A 17,059-nucleotide genomic window follows, 5' to 3' on the forward strand; every position below is an offset into this window, starting at 1 on the left:
GTCCGAGCCCGGGCGGACCCCACCTCCGGCTCCCGGGTGGGGCGGCGCGGCCACGTGACCCGATTGCTATGGCCCCGCGGCAACAATCGGGCCGCGGCCCCGCCCGCCTCGCAGGTGCTGGAAAGGGCCTCCCCGCCCCTCCGGGGCCCCAGACACCCACGAGTCACCCCAGCTTCTGGGTCTCTGAGAAGCGGAGACGTTCTAGACAAGCGAGGGTAAAGGGGGCCGAGGGCGGGCCGTCGCCGGCCCCGGGGCGCGGAGGAAGAGAGGAAGGTGTGGGGCAGAGGGTGGAGGGGCTGCGCGGCTGGCCCTGGAGGGGTGGTGGGGAGACGCGACGGGGGAGGGAACTCTGTGAGTCGTGTTTGTTCCCCGAGGGCTGGGGTAGCCTGGTGGTGGTCGCAGCACTGAACTGGGAGCTCTAGTGCACGGACTGTTAGTTGAACTCTTAACATTGTGCTCTCCACAAACTTGTCTGTGTGCGTCACGGAGCAGCAGTAGGCATAACCAGTACCGACAGCCCAGAGGTCGAGGCCGGGCTTCACTCTTACTAGCAGTGGGAGCTGGGCCAGCTGTTGACCTGTCCTGTACCTCCTTCCGCTCCCGTGAAATGGGGACTATAGAAGGGTCTCAGGAGCTCCTGTTGTGAAGTATTAGCACCTGACATGCAGTAAGCACAAAATACATGGGGCTGCTATCAGTAGTATTACCTCATTTAATTTTTCCAACAACGCTATGAAATAGGCACCTTCATTCCCATTAGACAGATGAGAACTTAGAGGATCAGAACAGCGAAGAGCAGTTGGCTGGGCGCCTTTGGGTAAATCATTTCCCCTTTCTGGGCTTCTTTTCTCAGTTGTTGATCATAAAGCATTAGAATCAGAAGGCCCCTTGAAGAGCCTTTAATCCAAACTCCCTCATTTTACAGATGGATAAACTGAGGCCCAGGAAGGGGAAAAACCTTGGCCCAAGGTCTCTGGTTAAATCAGAGGCAGGGCCAGAGCTTGAACCAGGCATCCCAAGGGCAGCCAAAGCCCTTTACTAGCAGTCTGCAGCCCAGACGCCTGCCCCCCAGTGGTAAAAACCAGCAGGGTTGCCTCTTCCCCCACAAACACTTCCTCAAAGTGTGCACACCTTGGCAGGCTTGTCAAACCCACCTGTAAAGATAGCCATGGAAGAAAAGGAAGCTGCCTCCCCCGAACAAAGAATACAACAACCAAGCCTGCAATTTGCACTGGAGAGGTTCAGTTTGCTTCCTGGACATTTCTGAAATGACTTGCCTTTCTCCTCATTTATTTGAAGCCCTAGGCACTTTTCATACCATGATTTAATCTTCTGTAGCAGCCTGGAAAAAATACAAATCAATTAAAGCCTAAAACCTATTGGGTAATCATTTTTTTCCCTCCCTCCTCCCCCCGATTGAGAAGTGCCTGCACCCTGTGCCTTTTATCCGCACCAGTGTGGCTGCAGTGGCTCTGGTTCAAGGGATGATCACTTTGGATAGCTTATTACAGCTCCTCTCATGACATTCCTGGTGTGCATGTCATAAATCGCTAGGATCAAGAACGGAGTCAGTTTTGCTCTCAGGGACTCTCGAGGCCACCAGCCAAGGTAGTACTGTATCCCTGGAGAACTTGGCAGCCCCAGGAAGCCCCAGGAGGGTGGCAGGGAGCCAGGCACACAAAGGGTGGCCCCCTGAATGTTAGTCCTTCTTGCTTTGGAATGGGGAAGACGAAAAGTCTAGAAGGAGTGGAAGTGAGGCCCAGGGGTCTACTTCGTGGATGAACCCTAGGAGAGGTTGGCAGCTTTGCGGGCCCTTGGTGTCCTCCCTCTACCCCTGCCAAGTCAGTCTGATGTCTGGCCTGTTTTGTCTTTAAGGCCATCACTGAGGGAGGGAAGGGGAAAGGGAAGTATCCAAGTTGAGAGCCCAGACTAGCTTATCAAGAAGTCCTGGCTTGCAGCACTTCCTTATCTGGCCTCAGCTTCATTATCTGTCCTGTGGGGATAATCATGGTACCCTATTCTAGGGCCGTGGTGAGGACTTGAGATAATGCATGTCCCAGAGCCCTGTCAGTCACCTGCTGTTCTCAGGAGGATTGGAGTGAGTACCCTTCTTCAGGCCAGGATGTGGTTGAGGGCTGGTGTGTGGCTCTAGTTTACCCTGCCCGTACCCAGCCTCCTTCTGCAAATGGCCCTGTTCCCTAAGGTCCCCACCACTTCCCTGCTTTATGTCCTCCAAATTTGACATACTATGCATCTCGCTGTGGGTATTGTCTGCCTCCAGGGCGAGGAATCTGGTCTATTCTGTCCAATGCTAAACAGCCCAGCAGCTGATGGCGCCTGGCATGGAGAAGGAACAAACAAGTGAATGAATGCAAGAGGTGCTTTCCACCCCCTTGGCTTAGAAGCCTTCGGTGGTTCTTCCAAAAACATAGCCTGACCCCATCTATTGTCCTCTTCTGCACCTGCTCACAATGTTCCCATATCCCCTCCCCCCAACCTCTAGCCCAGGGTCCCCCACCACCCACCTGCTCCATCTCTCCAAGGCCTGCCTTCTTTTCAAGTCTGGGTTCAAACCTCCCCTCCTCCAGGAGATCAAGCCCTCAGCAGCCCCTGCCGCTGTTGAGGCACACACCCGGCCTGTTGTGGCATTCCTTCACCGTCACATGCATGCTTTGATCACAGTAGCACTGATGGCACCAGTGACTGGGCCCCACCACATTCCCGGCCTGGGCCCACACCTTACGCTAACCCCAAGGCTGGGAGGCTGATGCTATTGTCTCCCTGCAGCATGTTATGCCACTGAGGCTCTGGGAGGATGAGCAGTTTGCCCAAAGTCAGCAAGAAGGGATGGAACCAGGATTTGAACCAGGCCTGTGCAACTGCAGGGCCTTCTCAACCACCACCAACCGCAGCTCTGGGCATGATGGGGAAAGGCCAGGCAAAGAGGGCTCGCTCCCCTCCTCCCTGGGACCCACCTATGTGCCACTCTCTGGCTTTTCTGGGGCTTCCCCTTCAGAGTCATCTGTGAGCCCTGGGCCAAGAGGAGGCGGCGGCAAATGAGGCACCCACCTCGGCACAAAGCTTAGGGCGGGGGGAGCGCCGAAAAACTCAATCATAAGATAAATATTTTAATGCCATATCTTTTAAAAATCAAAATTAGTGCCAAAAGTCCATTTGGAATAATACCAGAAATTTAAGACAGGATTAGTGTTATTGATGGTTCCTTTTGCCTCAGGCTCCAATATAGCAGGCAAAGCAATCCTGTTTTTAAGAATTCTGATATTTTGTTCTGTTTGGACTCTGCTAAGTTTCATTTTTTAAAATATTTTTATCTGGATTGCTGAGTTTTTTGACACTCCCTTAAATCTTGAGTGGAGGTCAGCACCTCCCTCACCTCACCCTAGTGGGGTCTTGGTGAGCCTGACGTCATGGGAGGCACGACAGGAAACCGCTGTGCCCCAGTCGGCGTGTCTGCTCCACCGGGGAGGAGGGACCAGCCCAGGGCATGGCAGGTGTTCAGTAAACCTGGGCCCCCACCCACTCCCGCAACCCTGGTGGCCCTTCCCTCAGACAGCTGAGCTGGAAGGAGGCCCTGCCTGGCCTGGCCCTGGCCCACCCCCAGGGAGCTGTGTCTGTCGGGCACACTGCACTGTGGCTCCTGCCTCAGACGCGCCCTCTGTATTTCCAGTAGGCCCCTCAGGTGTGTGCGGTGTGACTGTCAGGGTCCCTCCTGAGGTGGCTCCTCTAAGGCAGCCTTGCTTCCTTTCAGCTCCAGGCTGGGCTCTGCCCCGCTCAAGGGCCTCTTGCCCTGTCTTCAGCAAGTTCTCTGACTTACTGCACCCATCATTTCATGGAGGCATCTTCTGGTCTAGTCTTGTGTTTCCTTTCAGTCCCCCAAGGCCATCTCCTCTTGCCATAGAGACCCCCCGCCACCCCAGATCCAGTCCTGCTCTGGACACAGCACAAAGAAATGCTTCCTGGCTCTAGCCTGTTCTTGTTCCTCTCTGCCTAGAGCCTGGAACGTGCCTTGCCCACTCCAGTCCTCGCCAAGTGTTCTAGCCCCTTCCACTTCCAGCATCTCACTCGGACCCTACCTCGGCACAGGCTCCTCTGACCCCCGCTCAGGTGGTGCTGGCTGGTGCATTCGAGCCTGGACTCCATGTGTCCTCGTGGCAGTGAATGAGCAGCTGGAGGCAGCAGTGAGGATGCTGGTTAGATATCAAGACACCTGGGACCCAGAGTGTCTCTGGAACAAACTTGCTATGACACCCTGGGCAGGTCCTTTCTCTCTGAACCTCAGTTTCCCCTCCAGAAGTTCTGAGGAGTTGACCTACTGAGATCCCTTCCAGCTCTAACATAAAGATGTGGTCCAGAGCACTCTGCATAGGCTCAGCAAAATTGTGATGTCATGGAGCGTAGAACCCACAGCCTTTTCTGCTCACAGGATTCTAGACTCGTGGACTGCCTCGATCGTGACAGGCAGGAACAGTCTGTGAGGTGCCAAAAGAGAGCACTCCCTGCAGCGTTAATGTTACCAATCAGGGTGATTCCAGCAATTAACACTAGAGCAGGAAGGAGTTGCCAGCCACCAACCCTGCCCAGGGAATCCACAGACCTGAGATCAGGGATCCGGCCCCAAACACAGAGCAGGGAGACCGCAATCTTCTCACACTAGATAAGCAAGTGTTGACTCTTCTCCCTGCTTAGTCCCCGGAAAAGAACTCCCAGACCTTCCCCCCAACTGACTGCAGGGTGGCAGATGTTTTAAAATAATTTGGCCCAAATTGATAATCAGCTGGTTTCACATCCGTGGCATATCCCTTGATCCCAGGCTTTGCTGACACCACAGGGAGGCACTGAAGGCTGTGTGTGTGTTTTACCCACAATCTGGAGAAACTGAGGATCAGAAAACTGGTCCACAGCTGAGGGCAGGAAGTCACATTTTGTGGCAAAGAATGTGTCCATGGAGGGTAAATGTCAAGGGTCAGGCGTAGCTCTCGTGGACAACCTGGGGGGTCTTGAGCAGGTCGCCTCCCAGGGCTTCTTCTCAGCAAAATGGGGATGAAAACAGCCCCTGCCCCTCAGCGTTGTGGGGGACGCTCGGCACAGCGCCCCACGGACAGGGGCCGTGGGCATCCTCCCCAGAGAATCCTTCCCTCTGGAGCTGGGCTGAGTCTCTGGCCCCCGGGGACGTCATTGCTCTCCCCTTCCTCCTCCTAGATCCCTTCTCTCCCGTGTGACCGTGGAGGACGATGAATGAGGTGAAAGAATCCCTTCGTGGCATCGAGCAGAAGTACAAGCTGTTCCAGCAGCAGCAATTCACCTTCATTGCTGCTCTGGAGCACTGCAGGGAGAACGCCCACGACAAGATCCGGCCCATCTCTAGCATCGAACAGGTGGCGCCCTCGGCGACGGGCAAGCGGGCGGGGTCATGAGGGACCTGCCAGGCTCCGATTCCGGGGCCTCGCCAAGCTCAGTCCCCTCTCTTGAGACAACTGAGGCCCAGAGACAGGAGGCATGTTTGTGCCAGAATTAGGACCCAGATCCTAACTGGTGGAACGAGTCATTCATTCATCCCCCCACCAAATATGCAAGTGAATAACAACACAGCATTAAAGATGTGGGCTCCAGACTCAGCCAGCCAGGGTGCAAATCCTGGCTCTACCACATGCCACCTCTGTCACTTTGGGCCAGTGAGTTGACCTCTCAGAGCCTCAAGTTTCCTCATGTTATGTGGATCCAGTAAAATCATCCACAGGAAATGGGGTTTGTCGGTGACCAGACAGATACGGTCCCTCCCATCAGATTCCACTGGGGTTGGAGAAGCTGCGACATGCCAAGCACATTGCTAGTCACTTTTGCAGATGTTTTTATTTAACTCCCATCTCCTTGAGGGTTAGCTGCTGTCAAAGTCGCTCAGAGGACTTGGAGGCCTCAAGACCAAATGAGCCTTCCAGGAAGTTAGGGGGCTTGAGTCGCAATGCAGTCGGGACACACATGGGCCAGATGCCCTGGGACTGAAAAGATGAAGGGTGACTACTCAGAGATGGGCTGGGAATGCGGTTCAGGGCTCAGAACTGCTTAGGAGAAGCAGGGTCTTGGAGAACAAGCAACCCTTGCTGGCAACATCTTTAAAAACTTTTCTCTAGTTTTTCTAAGATTTCTGTATCGATTTTTTAACTTGAAACATGTTAAATGTACAGAAAAACAACACCCATATAACCTTCACCTAGAGTCACCAATGTGTAACAGTTCACCCCATGTGACGAGCATGTGCCCCGAACTATATGAAAATAAGCTGGTGCATCCTTTCTGCCCATCCCCCAGCAGCTCAGCCTTCTGAGGGCACTAGGCAGGTTTTTGGTACCCAGAAGTATAGCCCCCACCACGGAATCTACATCAGTGCTGTGGGACCCCTGCCGGTCTCCTCCTGCGCATAAAGGAGTGGCCTTCTTGCCTTAGGTTCAACCGAAGGCTCCTGGCAAGCATGGCCTTGTGTTCCGACTCTCCATCTGGAGTGTTGACTCTCTCACCTGCCCTCCCTCAACCAGAGGTGTCCAAGGGCTGCCTGCACACGTAGCAGCGGCTCTGTTGTAGTTACAACACGGTGCAGGTTCCTCCTCCTCGCCGACAGGTGCCCCCGCAGGAGTGTGAGAGTGAAAGGCCTCTCCCCTTACAAAGCTGCTGTGGACCTGGCAATACTTGGGAAGGGACACTTCGGACCATTTGGGAAGCCATCCCTTAGCAACAGAAAGGCAACTGGTTGCAGCAGGAAAACCCTGGCTTAGACGTAGAAATTTTTGGGTGGGTCAGGGGCACCTGTGGCCTTGGGGCCACATGTGGCCTTCTGGATCCTGAGTGCAGTCTTTTGACTGAATCTAAACGTCACAGAACAAATCCCTTTATTTTTTATTTTATTTTTTTAAAAGGATTTGTTCTGTAAAATTTGGATTCAGTTGAGGGGCTGCACTTGGGGATCTGGAGGGCCACATGTGGCCTTGAGGCCGCAGGACCCCTCACGCCCCCTATTCCATCATCAGATCACAGAGAGTAGACCTGTTTGGCTGTGGAATGGGTCAGTCCATCTGGCCTGGACCAGAGCCAGTTTCCCCAACACAACATCAGGCCTCCCGCCCTGGCCCACCCATGAGAAGCAGAGTCACTGGGTGGCCCTGGGCAGCCCTGGAGGAAGGAAGGACCCAGCCCCCTACCAAGGAAAAGAGCTGAAAATAGATCAGAGTATCAATATTTTTAGTTAGCACCTTTTATGGCTTAAGAAAGGTTTCCATACTTCCACATCTAAAACACATTCACATGGGAGTTTTAAAGTTTTGTTTTTGGTATTTAAGCTTTTGATCCTCCTAGAGTTGATTTGATTTTCCTCACATGGATAATCATTTTCCCCAGCTTCACTTAGTGACCTGCTCCTCCTTTCTCTACCTAAAGTGCAGTACACATCTAGAGCCCAAAGGATTCCAGTTCCTTCTGTTTCCTCCTCAGCATGGGTGGCCCAACACAGCAGTTGTCAGGGTGGGTCCTCTAAGTGGGACCATGGCATGAAAAGTCAGGGAGGGGAGCAGTCCCCTTTGCTTGAGGAGGTGGCTGGGTTAGGTGACATGGGGACTGGTCGGGGCATGGGCTCAGAGCCACTGAGCTGGGGGCAAGCCTCGAACACGGGTGCCCTGAGCAGGCTATTGCACCTCTCTGAGCCTCCAACATTCACGATACTCATCTGTGAAATAAGGATTTAAAAAGGTATGTGTTCAGCGTGGAGGGTTTAGGTGAGGAGTGAGACCAGGCCTGCAAAGCACTTTGTGTGCAGCCTGGGACACTTGATGTTAACTGTATACAATGGTCTGTATGTTAAAATGCTGAAGCCTTACTTTCACCCCCGCCATGAATCTGGGAGGGTGGGAGGGAACAGGTTGGGTGCTCCTGGATGTTTGTCCCATAAGCCAACCAGGACAAGGGTTGGCATCTGCCCAGCTCACGTCACGTTGGTCTTCGCAGGTGCAGAGCTACATGGAACACTACTGCAACAACTCCACCGACCGGCGGATTCTGCTCATGTTCCTGGACATCTGTTCAGAACTGAACAAGCTCTGCCAGCACTGCGAGGCCCTGCACACTGGCACCCCGGTCACCAACAACCTCCTCGAGAGAGGCAAAACCCTTGTTAGCCAAAGCAACGACTTAAGCAGCCTTAGGGCAAAGTAAGTCCCTTCTGGTCCTATCCTTGATGCCTCATCATGTGCCTGTGGGAGGCTTTTGCTGAGGGCAGTGACTGCACTTTTCCTCTCCTCTGTGGCATGGATCACGTGGCTACTGCCCAGACTGCCCCAAGCAGGAAATCCTAGTCCCCATTGATTTGCTGGAGTGACTCCGACTCAGTGAAACCTCTTTAAAACTGGTCGTAGGACCCATCTCGCTGGAGTTCGCACCAAGTAAAGGGAGAAGGGGTGATAGAGCAGTTGTTCCCAGAAGCCCACAGAGGGGGCTCTGGGAACAGCAGGATGCAGCAGTGCCGCCACTGCAGGTCCTCCTTAGGGAACCCACAGCATGCTGTGCCAGAGTCCCGAGGCAGTTCTGAAGATGGGTCAGAGGGATGAACCAGCAGGTTCCTCCGCCCCTAACCCAGGTCTCTACAAACCACAGGTTAGTGGTTCACAACTCACGCCTGGGGCTCCCGGCCCGCAAACCTACTAAACCAGAATCTCTGGGGACAGAGAGCCTAAGCACGGTACATGTCCAGTTCTGTGCCACAGCATGGTGAGTCCCTGGAGCGTGGGCTCACCTGGTCCCTGCTTGCCATCTTGCAGATATCCCCACGACGTGGTGAACCATCTCAGCTGTGACGAGGCCAAGAACCACTACGGAGGCGTGGTCAGCCTCATCCCCATCATCCTAGACTTAATGAAAGAATGGATCGCCCACTCGGAGAAGCTGCCCCGCAAAGTGCTGCAGCCTGTGAGTGAGCCCCGGGCACACCAGGAAACCACTGGGAGAGCCACTCGTCCTGTCCAGACCACAGGCACCCAGCCTCGGTTCAGAAAACACAAGTATAGGCAACTCACAAAAGACAGGGGGAAAGACAAAGGATGTGCCAAACCTCCCTGGAGACCACCTGGTGGGAAACTGTAACTCAAAGCCAGGGGCCTGCTCCATGGAGGGGTGCTTTGTTACAGAATTTGCTTTCTACTGGTTGACCCATTTTCTTTGGTGCCCATAGTCCCTGTCACTTACTAATCCCAAAAGAGATCAGCCAATACATTACTGAGAATCTCTCTCCCTCTCTTGCTTTAACTGCTAACTTTTCCGCCTCTAAGCATCAGGCTCTGTGCTGATGAAGAGGATCTCCACTTACACGAGTTGCCCAAAGTGTAGCGTTGGTAGAGGGTGTCCCAGGAAGGCCGGTAACGAGGAAGGGCACTGAGCTGCACCCCCAGGTCCTCCCTGAACCACACCCACCACAGTACCAGGCCTGGTCAAGCTGTGGGCCCCAGCTTTGCAGCGAGCTGTCAAGCTGGACGAGACCACCTAGCTCCTTGCCCCCCCAACCAGCCACAACCGTAGGCAAGGCATGCGCTCTGTCTGCCAGACAGGATGCTCCCGCCTCCAGGATGAAGTGAGGGTCAGCATGGACCAAAGCCAAAGGGGAATGAACCCACCTCTCCCACTCCTTTACTTGGGAGAGGGGGACCATGCCAGAGGCTGGAAGAATTCTGATTTTATGGCTCCTGTACAAAGACAATGTCCTGGTTTTCACATCATAGTCAATCCCCAAACATTATAAAATGTGTCCCTGGCTTCTGAACTTGCCCAAAGTAAGTCTGACTGTTGGTTTTTCCCTTCACAGGGGACGACTTAGCTTCTGTATTGTTGCTTCCTCAGGGGGAGACAGTCAAGAATAAAAAGTGTTCTACCACCTCTCTGCCTGGCTTGGTTTCCTGGGATTTGTCCCTGAAAGAAAATCTACATTCCTCCTAAGACATCCAAGGCCACTGGGCAATAGCCACACAAGCAGAACCACAAGCAGACAGCAGAGAGAGAAACCACTCTAGACAGGTGCACGCCCCTCTCTAGAAAGAGTCCACTTCTGAGAGGTTCATGCCAACAATCTGCAGAGGGCCAGCATCGAGACATTTCTCCACGGGTGGAAAGTCTAGTTAGAGATCTATTCAGACAAGAAGGCTTGAATTTTCCAGACAAACAAACTTGCCCCTTCTGAGTCTTTGTCTCAAAGGAGTTGCTTCCACCGTTAAAACGGGCGGAGCAATACTGATTTCCAGACAGCCAGGCAGAAGACAAGCAATTGCAAACCACACTGCAGACAGAGCTTGTCACCACTGCTCCTTACGTGTATGTCCCAAGCCAAGAGATCCTAAACCAGGGTAGATGTCGACATTGGTAAAGGCAGTTTTCAGCCTCCTTCCAAAGCACTGAAGGGCACAAAGAAGGTGGTGGGGTAGCTGCAACTGCTTCCTTGGCATACTCACAAAGCACAACCAGCACGGCGCAGAGCTGGCAAGCTGTGGGACTCCTGTCAGTGGGGTTCCACCAAAGGGAGCAGAGGAAACCCCACGTGCTGGCCAACCACTAGGAATGCAAGCACCAAAGGCAAGGCCAGGGCCAGCACAGACTGTAGGCCCCTGGCTTTGGGGCTTTCTCTGGTAGAGGAGTCTCAAGTCCCCCCCTCCCCCACCATACCACTTGGCCATTCTTTGGGGAAGAGCACGAATCTGAGGTAGATAAAGACAGGACGGGTGGCTGTGTGCCACATACTCTACCAGAACAAAACGGGCCTCAGACACAGAAGCCTGAATCTATTATTTGTCAGCCCCTCTTCCAGCCACTCAAAGCTAAGACCCTCGGGCTTCTGTATCTCTGGACTAGTGCTGCACTTCACCTCTAAGTCTCCAAGGCCAGCATAAGTCACTCCAGGTCAACACAGCAGAGTAGTGCAAAACAATAAATTTTTATTTGTTCACAGTTAAACACAAGCAACTGCCTTGACATTTTAGAACATTCTAAGAAGGACAGCAAACCCTTTTGATTCCAATTCCCATTCACTAAGATTGTACCATTTTCTCTTGCAGTTCATATTTATGGCATCTGATGTGGATTGTTTGACATGCTTTTAAGATCGAGGTGGGAAAGTTTAAACCTTTTGACGAGAGATGACTTTCTTCAATTTAACTAAAAGCAGTCAGTTAAAAAAAAACCTGTTTCTTTTCACTGATGGGACCCCTTTAAACTGCAAGTTAGCGACATATGGTTCATCCATGATTGAGTTATAAAAACTAGATTATGTCTTAGCAAAATCCGTTCCTCCGTAATATATTTGTGGTCCATAGAAGTCTTCTGAAAAGTGATCACTGATTCTTCCTAGTGCAAAATGCCTGGCTGCCTCTTTGATAAGCCAAAGTATTTGCTACAGAGCAGCACCGTACCCTCCTGTCCAAACACTGTGTCGAGGTGGGGAAGGGAAGAGAAGGGAGGGCGTGGTCTGGGGGTTCTCAAACTCTCAGGGTCTCTCCTCTAAAAGAGCTATTCCAATGGTTAAGCAGCCTACTTATCCCAGAAGATGGATAATTGTGTGGCATTGGGAAGAGGGGAGAAAGCTCCTCTGCCTTCATTTACTCACTTTAAGACCAAAAGCAGCTGTGGGTGGAGGTGCTCAACTCTCCCAGGCAGGTTTCCCTTGTAGCTACAGCCACTCTTCTCCCAGGTGAGCACGTACAAACCGTAGGACAGCGTGGAAAAAGTGGAAACACAATCCCCTGGGCACATCGAAGAGTCCCAGACAGGGAAAGGAGCTACATGGGGATGAGGGTCACAGCGGCAGCCTAGGGGCCGGTCCCCGACCTAAACTTGTTCTTTTACCTACAGACAAAAACTTAATCAAGTGCAATCAATGACTTTGCAGCGATCTGGGGGAAGGGTCAGGGGGCATGTGTCACACAGAACTCTGGATGTAAACACATACACGAACATCTTCAGACTGGATACATTTTCCTACTCATCGCAGGTCAACGTTAAAGCATGTACCTCACAGAGCGAAGACGCAGCAGACAAGGAGCACCGACACGAGTCACCGCACACAGGGCAGCTTTCTCCTCCACGAGAGGCAAAGCCTCCTGGGTGGGACCGGGCTTCTCCCGGGACCACCATCCAGGAGTATCCGCGAAGAATGGGCGACACTCCTCCTCCACCCAGCCCCGGACGGAGGCTTCTCTCTGCCCAAACCCTCCTCCAGGCCGTTCACACTTCCTCCTGCCTCGTAGTGCTTTCAGTGAGAAAAACCCAGTTTTGTCACACGGTACTTTTGTCTGTTTTTCAGTTCTTTCTGGCTGCAAGTGGTATGTTTTCGTATTTGGTAGAATTCACATTGGCTAGTCACAACACACTTCAGTTCTACTGTCTACACAGAAACACATACCCAGCTTTCTATTCTTGACTGCGAGTCTGAGCCTCTGAGGTCCAGCTCTCAGAGATCCTTTCAGCCCCACAACCATTTCATGCATACCTGGAACAACTGCTAGAGTTTTATCTGTCTCAGAAACACACTGGCAACTACACGTGCTGTCACAAACAGGGACAGCACAAGAGCCTGGGACTTCATTTCCTGTTGTTCTGCTTATGCCCAGTGATGTGCTGGCCTCTCTGGCCACGACACTGGTGGCCTAATTTTTCTAATTACTGGCTTCCAGGACCTCCAGCAGTTTACCGTCTATGAATAGTTTGGACTGTTTCCCCCTAACCACAGCACATAAATTTTGGCTCACAAAGTAACTCATCTATCATCTCTCCACTCACAGAGCCTAAGAACCTTCTGCAGCTTATTCCCAAAGGCTGGGCAGTTTTCTCTCCTGAAAAACTGTTGGCAAACCTAGCGAGGTCACTGTCTGCCCACCTGCCTTAGTAACACTGGTCCTAGTACATTTTTTAAAACCTCTTGATCCAAGAAATGACCTTGCCCTCCTACCTTTAGGTTTCAGTCAGTTTTCTTATTTCATGACCACATATTTCTTCCAATTCTACAGTAACAATTTTTATAGACTTCATGGTAGAACCCTGTCAAAAGCTTTTGAAACATCAAGTTCTATCAAATAGAGATCCATGTGCTTATTTACCTGTAGGAGAGTGAGGAACCCATTTTCTCGGCATCTTCCTGTCCCGCTCACCCCCCATATCGTAGTGCTCCTTTGAGAACAAATTCTGTGCTGCACAAGCAGCAGACTCTAGTCTCCTCAGGGCCTGGGCTGAGCCTGGGTAGCGTCAGGTGGGAATGAGAGCAGGCTATGTGCACTGGCCAAGCAACTCAGACAGGTCTGCTTGCTCACAGGGAGTTGAGGACGGAGCATCCAATCGCGACAGTTACGAAACTAAGCTGCTTAATCCTTTTCAAGACAGGCTCTGCCTTAACACTACTTGTTCTAATGCCTTTGCCCAGGCCTGAACTGCCTCTCAGGAGCTGTTCTGCTACCACCTTTCCATCCTTGAACGACTCACTGCAGCATGATCAAGTGACCCATGGACTCTTGTCAGGTTTATCGCTTCTAAAACAAAATCTTCCTATTGACTCTGGAGTCCATCCCAACATAAAAGCCCAAATTTTTAGGTTGGGTAACTTCAACGTGACTCCAGGTCTCAATCCCTCAACCTTGGTTGAATAAAACCCACGGCCTCCTAGAAATCAAAGGCACCTGAACTGGAGCTCTCCTGGGTTGCCCCGGGTGCAAAGGGACACGCAGGCAGCAGGCAAGTGCCGAGGGCCCCGAGTGCAGGGGTGTCTGCAAAGCCTCCAGCCTGGGCCTCGGTCCACTTTACCATGCTGCCTCCTTTCTTCCCTGTATTTTTACAATCTGCCAGTTTTTTAAAAGTGTTTTTTTCTTTTTTACATTGGCATCTTTCCTTTGCCAGTTAAGGCAAGGCTTTCAGTGCCTTGTACCTTTGTTCTGTGGCACAGATCTCTCAGGCTTGAGGGGGGGAGAACAAGTAAAGCCAGTTTCAATAGTTAACCTATGACATTTTTCCCTCTGTGCATTTGTTCACATTTTCCTTTTCTAAAACTGAACCAGGAAACCAGAACATGCTGGATATTAAGCTTTCCTTTGGACAAAGCTGAACTAAATGTGTGGCATTACCAACGCTCCACGCTGGACATCTGGCGGCCATGGCCAGCCTGTGCTAGGCACAGAGCAACTGGGACATGCCCTGCCATGGGCTGGGAATCAGTCACAGCCAGAACGCCTGCCCTGAACAGGCCTCCTGCAGTATAGCCACGGTGACACGAGTCTCTAACGTCTAGTTCCCTTTAGCTGGGGATGCTAGAATATTTATTGCCATATGTAAAAAAAGAAAAGACTTTTACCTTCATGTGCTGAAAGCTTCCATATGCAGTAAAATCTCGTACCATTACAGTTTATCTCTTTATGACTGAACCATTCCATTCTTTTTACTGAAAGAATAGAAGCAGGAAAACCAAGATCATTGGCTCTTTCCTACCAACTCTCTCCTTGCCTCAGCTGGAACACTAGGCAACAATTCTTAGGCTTCTAGCATTTATTTCAGGAGCATTTGTTGAGTTTGGATTCTCTGCCACTGCCAGTTTTCTGACTGCTGTCACCTCTCAGGAGCATGTGGGGACAGCCCAGTGGGTACACAGAGTCAGCCTTTGTCAACATTCTCCCAGCCTCTGCTTTACATTACTCTGCCATTGCTAACATGGGAGAGTGTGACAAAAATCAAGCTCCTCAGAGAGCTGGAATTGGTATGAAAAAGCTGCTCCCTTTTTGGTGGCCTGGAACCTACTATAATGAGGAAACACTAACAGCCTGAGAAGCAATGGTCACGTAAACTCCGAAGAAACTCTTTGGACCTCCAGAGCCCTTCTGCGGCAGCGTCACAAAGAAGCTGACATAAACAAGAGGATGCGTGAACACAAAGGGAGGCAAACAGACGAGAGAGGATCTAACCGAAGCTGCAGTCAGCTGAGATCAGCCTGGAGGTGGAGTTCCTCACGCACAGCACAAGCGCTTCTCCACATTTTCAAGGGACCACAACTTGCCGCCTGCAGAGAACAGGTTTTACCACCTACACACCAGCCTGTGGTCAGAATAGTACCAGCATTCAAGCAAACACCAAATAAATAAGAGGTAGTGGGGGAAGAAGGGACAAGAGCTTTCCCAAAGGGTAAGTGTGGTCTCCCCAGTGCCAGCTCTAGATTTTTCAAACAGGCTTTTGTTCACACAGAACTTTCTAGGAAGCTTATCAGAACCACCAAAAGAATGTGAGGGTGAATAAACCATTGTTTTTCTAGATCTACTGCTTTAGATGCTGAACTTCAGAATCAAAAAGCAGTGAAAAAGTCTCACATCAAAGCTTTCATGTGGAGACAATCAGCTTTGTAGGCTACGTCCTCCTGGGAGGGACAGAGCCAGACTTTGCTGCAATGCCACAAACTGCCTGGTCTAACCGAGAGCCAACCCAGGCATCTGAGCCTCAGGAAAGCAGAAAGTGGTGTGTTAGACTCAAAGATTAAATTTGGCCTCATATTGCACAGGTTCAAAGGATGCAACCATCGGAGGGGAAGGAAGAAAGTAAAGCTACTGAGGAACGCAAACTGGCCCGGATCAGTACACACTGCTAGGTAAATGGAGGAGAGGTGGGTCAAGGGGAAGGTTAAGAGGCATTTCAATGCCAGATCCAAACACCATTCCGCATTCAGTCAGCTGTCAAAAGGACCCCATCCCATTCCCACCACGTGAACTTGCCACTCAGACCCTGGGACAGGAAAGCTTTGAAACGTGCACTCACGCCTCCTGTTCTGTGCCAACAATACGCAAGGTAACACTGACTGACCCTCATCCTTAGCTGTGCTCATGATGAGTCTCATTGTAGTCCATGATACGTAGCTGTCCAACACTGTCCGCGGTTGGGGGAACTGGGTGTGGGCCATCTAGGTTCAGGGGCGTCTTGGCTTCCACACCCGAGTCTTTGCCCAGTTCTGTCTTTAGGGTTTCAGAAAGGCTACTGATGGTCACACCGTCCTCATCACACTGGCTCTCACTCTTATTACGAAATAACTCTCGGGCCTTCATACCCAGGAAGCTTTTGGAACTGGGAAGTGAGCCAACAGTTGTAGGGATGCTGCCAGAGGACTCTCCCATGGCAGTTTCCCACCGACTGCTGAATGGTCCTGCCCTCTGGTTTGGGGGTTTCTCTGGGGTAGAAAGCTCGCTGCTGCTGCTGCTGCCTCCACCTCCTCTGCTTCCACTGCTGCCCCGGGTGCTGCCAGGCCTGGGGGTCTTGGTCTCACCGTTGTGGCCAGATGCCTCTTCATTGTGCCCCACCACGGAATCTGGGCAGCCATCATCACAACAGTCAAGCCTGCAAGAAATCCAGGGAGGAAAAAAGGAGCTGGTGATTGCAGCACCCACATTCGGGAGATGTGAGTTGCATTGGCACTGGCCCACGCTGACACTGCACTCTGAAAGCCCACTCTCTGTTGTATAATAGCATGCTCAAGCAAGAGATCTCATCAAGAGAAACTAAGTCACAACCAGGGACGCTGGGTGGCAATCTTAAATATGAACACTTCCTGTGGCCATGTCGAGTGAGTCAAGGCCAGGACAAGGAACATGGAAAGATCGCTGGACACTCTGAGGAAAGGCAAGTCAGGGGGGAGGGAGCCGAATGCTGCAGCCCAGTCTCAGCAGCTGCAACCGCTTCCAATACCAGGTGACACAGTTCTCGCTCTGTTAGTGGCAGCTTAATCCCAAGGCCACTGATGCAACATTTTGTTCCTACCTTTCTTCTGCTGCTTCAGCTGCTTCTGTTTTTTCTTCTTCAAGTTTCTTCAGGAGGCCATCTTTCTCCAGCCTGCCATACAAATCTAAGATCTCCAATTCAAACACCTGGGTTATCCTTTTCTGAGCCTCATACCTGCTCTCTGCGGCGTGCAGCTGTCCTCTGAAAGATACAGACCAGCCCAGAATATGGAAGCTCCACTCAATAAAAACACATCACTGCAAAAACCTTTCCAGATGAAAGTTAC

The 17,059-nt window shown here is 51.7% G+C and overlaps 2 protein-coding genes across 40 annotated transcripts in view; one reads left to right on the forward strand and one right to left on the reverse strand.

Moving 5' to 3' along the window:
• Nucleotides 1–104: 104 nt before the first annotated feature.
• On the forward strand, nucleotides 105–10,112 carry SPACA9 (sperm acrosome associated 9). Of its 2 annotated transcripts, none has more exons than XM_069474780.1 (5): nucleotides 105–215; nucleotides 5,221–5,396; nucleotides 8,011–8,213; nucleotides 8,820–8,967; nucleotides 9,857–10,112. In XM_069474780.1, exons 2-5 carry the CDS (start codon nucleotides 5,253–5,255, stop codon nucleotides 9,866–9,868), a joined length of 507 nt encoding a protein of 168 aa, XP_069330881.1. In that variant the 5' UTR covers nucleotides 105–215; nucleotides 5,221–5,252; the 3' UTR covers nucleotides 9,869–10,112. The 2 variants fall into 2 exon arrangements, with proteins under 2 accessions (XP_069330881.1, XP_069330882.1); XM_069474781.1 differs by having other exon boundaries at nucleotides 8,820–8,955.
• An 844-nt stretch (nucleotides 10,113–10,956) lies between these two features.
• Nucleotides 10,957–17,059, reverse strand: part of TSC1 (TSC complex subunit 1) — a 51,132-nt gene continuing 45,029 nt past the window's right edge. For all 38 annotated transcript variants that reach the window (XR_011234134.1, XR_011234133.1, XM_069477033.1 and 35 more), the window contains 2 exons: nucleotides 16,813–16,974; nucleotides 10,957–16,392 (listed from right to left, as the gene is read on the reverse strand). Coding sequence is in view for 36 of the 38 variants with exons in the window: in XM_069477033.1 (XP_069333134.1) it covers nucleotides 15,873–16,392; nucleotides 16,813–16,974 (682 nt within the window). In the remaining 2 variants the exon portion in view is untranslated. The remainder of the gene's footprint in view (nucleotides 16,393–16,812; nucleotides 16,975–17,059) is intronic.

Source organism: Eulemur rufifrons, chromosome 7 (assembly GCF_041146395.1).
Source record: "Eulemur rufifrons isolate Redbay chromosome 7, OSU_ERuf_1, whole genome shotgun sequence".
Taxonomy (NCBI): Eukaryota; Metazoa; Chordata; class Mammalia; order Primates; family Lemuridae; genus Eulemur; species Eulemur rufifrons.